At 51.3% G+C, this 7,708-nt stretch overlaps 1 protein-coding gene across 1 annotated transcript; it reads left to right on the top strand.

Moving 5' to 3' along the window:
- Positions 1–4,380: 4,380 nt before the first annotated feature.
- On the top strand, positions 4,381–7,378 carry LOC135543762 (uncharacterized PE-PGRS family protein PE_PGRS54-like). The gene is made up of 2 exons (XM_064971114.1): positions 4,381–4,886; positions 6,739–7,378. Exons 1-2 carry the CDS (start codon positions 4,381–4,383, stop codon positions 7,376–7,378), a joined length of 1,146 nt encoding a protein of 381 aa, XP_064827186.1.
- The last annotated feature ends 330 nt before the right edge of the window (positions 7,379–7,708 follow it).

The following is a 7,708-nucleotide window of genomic DNA, read 5'->3' as shown; positions in this document are numbered from 1 at the left end:
ACAAAAACAATTAATGATAAAGTCAATCTCTCCTCCACTTTGATCCACAAATGTATGTGCATATGATTAACGTTACCTCTCTGTGTACATTTAAGGGCCAGTCGTTCTGCCCTCATCTGAGCCAGTTGTAATTTTCAAAGGTCCTTTTTGTTGCAGCTGACCACACGACTGAACAATAGTTACTCCAAGCAGTTTAGTAACCTCAACTTTCTCAATTTCCACATGATTGATTACAAGTTTTAGTTGAGGTTTATGGTTTAGTGAATGATTTGATTTTTTAGTTTCTGAAATGTTTTTGGACTAACTTATTCCTTGCCACCCATTCTGAAACTAACCCATTCTGAAACTAACTGCAGCTCTTTGTTCAGTGTTGCAGTGATTTCACTAGCTGATGTGTATAGTGTTGAGTTATCTGCATACATAGCCACACTGGCTTTACTCAAGGTCAGTGGCATGTCATTAGTTTGATGAAAGTAAGGGGCCTAGACAGCTGCCTGGGGGAATTCCTGATTCTACCTGGAGTTTTTTTTGGAAAGGCTTTCATTTAAGAGCACCCCGTGTGTTCTGTTAGACAGGCAACTCTTTATCTGCAATATAGCAGGGGGCGTAAAGCCATAACACATACGTAAAAAGCAGGACTGAAGTCTAACAAAACAGTTCCCACAATCTTTTTATCATAATTTTCTCGCCAATCATCAGTCATTTGTGTAAGTGATGTGCTTGTTGAATTGTCCTTATAAGTGTGCTGAAAGTCTGTAGTCAATTTGTTTACAGTAAAATAGCATGTATCTGGTCAAACACAATTTTTTCCAAAAGTTTACTAAGGGTTGGTAACAGGCTGACTGGTTGGTTATTTGAGCCTGTAAAGGGGGCTGTACTACCATTGGGTAGCGGAATTACTTTAGCTTCCCTCCAAGTCTGAGTGCACACACTTTCTAGTAGGCTTAGATTGAAGATATGGCAAATAGGAGTAGCAATATTGTCCACTATTATCTTCAGTAATTTTTTCATCCAAGTTGTCAGACCCTGGTGGCTTGTCATTGTTGAAAGAAACAATAAACTGTTTCTTGAGGATTTACCAGCTAAACCTGATGTGATATGTCTCCAGGACACATGGCTTAAACCTACTCTAGATTTTGTATTACAAGGTTACGTTCCAGTCCGTAGAGATAGGGTGGCAGTGGGAGCAGTGTTACCTTTTGTCACCATCGTTATAATGAAAGGACCAAGATGCAGCGTGGTATGATTCCATCCTCTTTATCTTGAAGTGAAACTCATTGAAAACAATAAATGCAAAACGAAACGTGAAGCTGCTATAGTGCTCACAGGCAACTATACATAGTTAAGATCCCACAAAGCACAATGGGGAAATGGCTGTCTAAATATGATCCCCAATCAGAGACAACGATAAACAGCTGCCAGTACCCCCCCCCAAGGTGCGGACTCCGACGGCAAAACCTGACTCAATAGGGGAGGGTCCAGGTGGGCATCTACCGTCGGGGGCAGCTCTGGTGCGGGCGAAGTACCCACTCCACTTGCAGATACATCAACTTCCATGGCGGCTCTGGTGCGGGGATCGTCTCCGGAAGCTCCGGACCGTGGCTCGTTGCCGGAGGAACCGGATCATAGATCGTCGCTGGGGACTCCAGACCATGGATCGTCGCCGGAGGCACTGGACCGTGGACCGTTGCCGGAGGCTCCGGACCGTGGATCGTCACCGGAGGAACCGGGCCGTAGATCGTCTCAGGAGGTTCCAGACTGGGAACCCCCCGTCGCTGGTGGTTCCGGACCGCGGACCGTCTCAGGAGGTTCTGCCGGACCGTGGACCGTCTCAGGAGGTTCTGCCGGACCGTGGACCGTCTCAGGAGGTTCTGCCGGACCGTGGACCGTCTCAGGAGGTTCTGCCGGACCGTGGACCGTCTCAGGAGGTTCCGGACCATGGACCGTCTCAGGAGGTTCTGCCAGACCGTGGACCGTCGTAGGGAGTTCCGGACTGTGGACCATCGAAGGTTTCCGGACTGGGCACGCACCACTTTTCCGTTTTGTATATATATATATATATTTTTAAACAAGATGTATTTTTTCATTTAACTTCGTGGATTTGGACTAGGTTTTGTCCGGACATGAAATGGACCTTTTCAGGAGGTTCTGGACCGTGGACCTTCTCAGGAGGTTCTGCCGGACCTAGGTTGTAATGCAACAAAATAGGTGGACCTTCTCAGGAGGTTCTGCAAGGCACTCTCAGGAGGTTTGGGACCGTGGGTATGGGAGGAATCTACTGGAGGGATCACTAACCAATCATGTTGTCAGGTTCTGCCTGACCATGGACCGTCTCCCTCGGTTCTCGGATGGTGTTTAGGTTCAGAGATTGACTAGGAGGTGTTCTAGTCATTGATTTTCTATGTGGCTGAGTTGTATGGTTCCCAATGGAGAGGAGCTGGTACCGCTGACCTCTAATTACCGTGGATCAGGAGGTTTGCCAGACCGTGGACCCTTTCTCTCGGACCTGACTTTGTAGGATATTGTGTTTGTGACTGTTCAGGAGGTTGCACCCTGGACCGTGGACCGTCTCAGGAGGTTCGGACCTTAGGAGGTTCTGCCAGACCGTGGACCTTCTCAAGGTTCTGCCGGATGTGGAACTCTCAGGAGGTTCTGCCGGACCTTGGACCTTCTCAGGATTATCAAGAATGTGACAGGAATATCCCGGACCGTGGAAAGTCTCAGGAGGTTCTGCCAGACCGGACCGGAAAAGTGAGTTGGACCTGGGAGAGGTAATGGGAGGTTAGTGAGACCTTCCTTGGCAGGAGGCGCAATGGAATCGGGAAGGACTGTGGCCCATCGGTTTCCGGACTGGGCACGCCACAGAATACCCCAATAATTTTTTGGTATTTTTTCATTTGGGGGCACAATTTGGAGTGGGCGGCTATTTTGTGTTTGTCCATTACATGAAATCCAAATGGAAAATTGATTTATATTATAGGTTGTAACAACAAAATAGGAAAAACGCCAAGGGAGATTAATAGGTTTGCTGAAGGCAGCTAGTTGGGATATGGGAGTGCCATCTGTAGGGCCAGCAATCATGTTGTCACGCCCTGACCATAGAAGAGTTCTCTAGTGTTTAGGTCAGAGTGTGACTATGGGGGTGTTCTAGTCATTGATTTTCTATGTGGGAGTTGTATGGTTCCCAATTAGAGGCAGCTGTGTTCTGCTCTAATTAGGGATCATATTTAGGAAGCCCTTCTCTCACCTGCTTTGTAGGATATTGTGTTTGTGCTTGGCACCACTGATGTCGTTTTGGCCTTTATTGTTTGAAGTTTTCACCTTAATAAAGATGTGCATCCTCTACACACGCTGCGCCCCTCCATTCTCCAAGAATGTGACAGTGTCATCCCAGTCCGAAAGAACTAAGCCGGCGTCCATGCAACGGAGGGAAAAGTGAGTTGGACCTGGGAAGAGGTCCTGGGAGGCCGGACCCTTCCTCTGGCAGGTGCCAAGTCGGGAAGGACAGTGATGAGGCCGGGGCACGGCGTCCAGAAACCCCAATAATTTTTGGGGTGGGGGCACATGGCGTGGGCAGGCTGAGCAGTGGAGAGTGCCAGAGCCCGCTGGGAGGATGGAGCCTTGCTCTGCGGGACACCGGAGAGAAGGCACAGTGTAGGTTTGCTGAAGAGCTGGTCATCAGTCCAGGCCATCTGTGCCAGTCCCGCTCGCCCTGAAGAGCCAGAGACCTTCATCTGGCCGGTGCCCAGTGGAGGAGATGTGTGCAGTGCACTGCGTCCAGGAAGAGCTGTCAGTAGTCTGGTGAAGTCTGTGCCAGTCCACGCATCCTGGCCTCCTTCCTCTGCGTCCGGTGCCCAGTCCTGTACCAGCTCCCCTCACTCCATCCCTGGTGCGTTCACTTGTCCGGTGCCGTGCCCAGTCCAGGCCTCCAGTGCGCCTCCCAGTCCCAGCTCCATGGCTGGAGCCTTCCTCTGCGCCGGTGCCCAGTCCAGGCACGGCGGCCAGGCACGGCTCCATGGCTGGAGCTTCCAGGCACTGCGCGGTGCCCAGTCCAGGCACGGCGTCCAGTCCCGCTCCTAGGCCGGAGCCTTCCTCTGCGCCGGTGCCCAGTCCAGGCACAGTGTCCAGGCCGGCTCCAGGCACAGTGAGCCAGGCTCTGCGTCCAGGCACAGTCCAGGCACAGTGTCCAGTCCCAGCTCCATGGCTGGAGCCTTCCTCTGCGCCGATGCCCAGTCCAGGCACAGTGGCCAACCCAGCTCCATGGCTGGAGCCTTCCTCTGCGCCGGTGCCCAGTCCAGGCACAGTGTCCAACCCAGCTCCATGGCTGGAGCCTTCCTCTGCGCCGGTGCCCAGTCCAGGCACAGTGTCCAACCCAGCTCCATGGCTGGAGCCTTCCTCTGCGCCGATGCCCAGTCCAGGCACAGTGTCCAACCCAGCTCCATGGCAGGAGTCTTCCCAGGCACGGTGCCCAGTCCAGGCACAGTGGCCAGTCCCAGCTCCATGGCTGGAGCCTTCCTCTGCGCCGATGCCCAGTCCAGGCACAGTGTCCAGCTCCATGGCAGGAGTCTTCCTCTGCACGATGCCCAGTCCAGGCACAGTGTCCAGTCCCAGCTCCATGGCTGGAGCCTTCCTCTGCGCGGTGCCCAGCCCAGGCACAGTGTCCAACCCAGCTCCATGGCTGGAGCCTTCCTCTGCGCAGGTGCCCAGTCCAGGCACAGTGGCCAACCCAGCTCCATGGCTGGAGCCTTCCTCTGCGCCGATGCCCAGTCCAGGCGCAGCGTCCAACCCAGCTCCATGGCCGGATCCGTGGTCGGGGCGGGGGCTACGACCCGCACCGGAGCCGCCATCGATACTAGTCACCCCCTACCCTCCCCATTTGGTTTCAGGTTTTGCGGCCGGAGTCCACACTTTTGGGGGAAGCCCTTTCTCCCACCTGCTTTGTGGGATATTGTGTTTGTGCTTGTTGCACCACTGATGTCACGTTTTCGTTGTTCGTTGATAACTTCAAACAAAAAACTTTCACTGTAATAAAGATGTGGAACTCTACACATGCTGTGCCTTGGTCTGTCCATTATCAAGAACGTGACACATGTGTACTGTAGCAATGAGGGTGGAAGATACAACAGGAAATGGGATGAGGAGATGTATTTTTGGGAAAGCGGAATGGGGTCAGTTTCAGGATTTGAGTGAACAGGAGCTGCTGCAGGTGGATCTCAGTGCAGATATAGAAACAGTGAATGATGCAGTAAGAAGAGATAGTAGGGGCTGCAAGATGATACCCATAGGTACAGGGGGGGGAGAAGGAGGAAGGCAGGTGATACCCATGGGTACAGGGGGAGGAGGAGGAAGGCAGTTCCCTAGTGGACTGAAGTGCAGAGAAGCTGTAAAGAGTAGGAACAGGGCTTTCAAGATGTTGAAAAGGTCCCATAGCTACCAGCAATTGATACAGTATAAAAAAGCTCAAGCAGAATTAAGGAGAACCATTAGGACAGCTAATGGGAGTATTGGTGTCGGTTCTGTGGAAACAGGCAGGATTACTCTTGTGGGAGAGGTATGGGGGATGATTGAGAGGATGAGTGGGGTCAGACGAGATTGGGATATCCTTGTGCTGAAAAGTGCGGAGACCGTTGCAGTGAGAGACATGGAGAAGGCAAAGACGTTACCCCAGGCATTTGTGAAGATGGACAGCTCAAACAATCTGACAGAGTGACAGCGTGCACAAGAGAGTGTCAGAGAGGAGCGTCCAGGGATTCTGGTTCAGAGAGAGGTGGTGGAGGATGCATTCAATGCCCCTTTTACATTGGATCAGATGAAGAAAGTGATAGCTAAAGCTGGGTTAACATTTACTGGAAAGGATTAGATGTGTTACATCATGATGGCTCATCTCAGTGACACTGCAATGACAAAAGTATTAGGCTTTTACAATAGGGTGTTGGGAAGGGAAGCTGCCTGACAGTTGGAAGCATGCAGTAGGGGTGCCGAAACGGAAACCTGGGAAAAAACCTACTAATCCATCAGGTTATAGGCCAATAGCATTGACACCTCATGTCTGTAAACTTATGGAAAGGATGATAACATAAAGGCTGACATACTTCCTGGAGAGCAGAGGCCCAATGTCACCCAATCAAATGGGTTCAGGAACGATAGATCCTGGGCAGGGTAACGACAGATCCTGTACTCTAGTCAGTTATATGGGAGGCACAGGCAAATAAGGAGGTGGTGGTAGCCATTTTCTTTGATGTAGAGAAGGCCTATGATATGTGGACAGAGGCCCTGCATGTCAAACTGGAAAGCATGGTGGTTGGAGGAAGGTTTTTTTAACTGGATGAAGGACTTTTTGGACAATCAATACAAGTGAGGGTGAGGAGCTCCATGTCAAAACGTTACGAGGTAGAGAATGGTACCCTCCAGGGAAGTGTAATTAGGCCTTTGTTATTCTCTTATGACTGACCAGATGTTGGGAGGTCATTGTTTTTGGATGAAGGGGCGCTGTGAAAAAGAACAAGAAATATTCCCCATACAGACGGGAGAGTTCAAGAAGTGATCAGAGAAGTTTTTTACTAAAAGGTAGGTTTGGGGAGGTAATATGCCTGAAGCTGTACGGGAGGAATCTGGAGAGGGTGTGAGTGTTTAGGTTCTGGGGGGTCTGATTTGACAATCAAATAATATAGACAGAACATATTAACAAAGTAGTTATGAAAGGACAGAACATATTGAATGTAATGCATTGCCTGTCAGGAATGGAGTGGCGGGGAGAATGGAGTGGCGGGGAGAATGGAGTGGCGGGGAGAATGGAGTGGCGGGGAGAATGGAGTGGCGGGGAGAATGGAGTGGCGGGGAGAATGGAGTGGCGGGGAGAATGGAGAATGGCGGGGAGAATGGAGTGGCGGAGAGAATGGAGTGGGGGAGAATGGAGTGGCGGGGAGAATGGAGTGGCGGGAAGAATGGAGTGGCGGGAAGAATGGAGTGGCGGGGAGAATGGAGTGGTAAGAAGAATGGGGGGCGGGAAGAATGGAGTGGCGGAGAGAATGGAGTGGCGGGAAGAATGGAGTGGCGGGGAGAATGGAGTGGCGGGGAGAATGGAGTGGCGGGGAGAATGGAGTGGCGGGGAGAATGGAGTGGCGGGAAGAATGGAGTGGCGGGGAGAATGGAAGAATGGGGGGCGGGGAAGAATGGAGTGGCGGGGAGAATGGCGGGAAGAATGGGGGCGGGAAGAATGGAGTGGCGGGGAGAATGGAGTGGCGGGAAGAATGGAGTGGCGGGGAGAATGGAGTGGCGGGGAGAATGGAGTGGCGGGAAGAATGGGGTGGTGGGGAGAATGGAGTGGCGGGGAGAATGGAGTGGTGAGAAGAATGGGGGGCGGGAAGAATGCCATTGAAAGCGTTATATAGCGCTATCAAGGTCATCACTGGACTATGGAAGTGTAGCATATGGATCAGCAGCTCCGACATATTTAAAAAAGCTAGATGTAATCCAGGCTCAAGCTCTAAGAATATGTAGTCAAACAGTCAGGACCTTCCCAGTGGCAACGCTGCATGCTTGACAGGGTAAGAGCTGGTGAAGAAGGAGTAGATACAGTAAATATTGTAAGTAAACATTTAAGAACTCAGTACTATGCTGTCTGGAATATATTCACTGATGGATCCAAGAACCCTAAAACAGGGAGGACAGGTGCAGCTTTTAGTGTTCCTGGGTTTAAGGTGGCAGT

This window comes from Oncorhynchus masou, chromosome 8, assembly GCF_036934945.1.
Source record: "Oncorhynchus masou masou isolate Uvic2021 chromosome 8, UVic_Omas_1.1, whole genome shotgun sequence".
In the NCBI taxonomy this organism is placed as follows: Eukaryota; Metazoa; Chordata; class Actinopteri; order Salmoniformes; family Salmonidae; genus Oncorhynchus; species Oncorhynchus masou.
The sequence above is the reverse complement of the archived record's forward strand: the minus strand, read 5'-3'. Positions and strand labels throughout refer to the sequence as shown.

Coding starts and splice junctions, on each gene's coding strand:
- LOC135543762 (XM_064971114.1), top strand. CDS start 4,381: ATGGCTGGAGCCTTCCTCTGCGCCGATGCCCAGTCCAGGCACAGTGTC. Junction 4,887..6,738: donor CCCTCCCCATTTGGTTTCAG/GTTTTGCGGCCG, acceptor ATTGCCTGTCAG/GAATGGAGTGGCGGGGAGAA.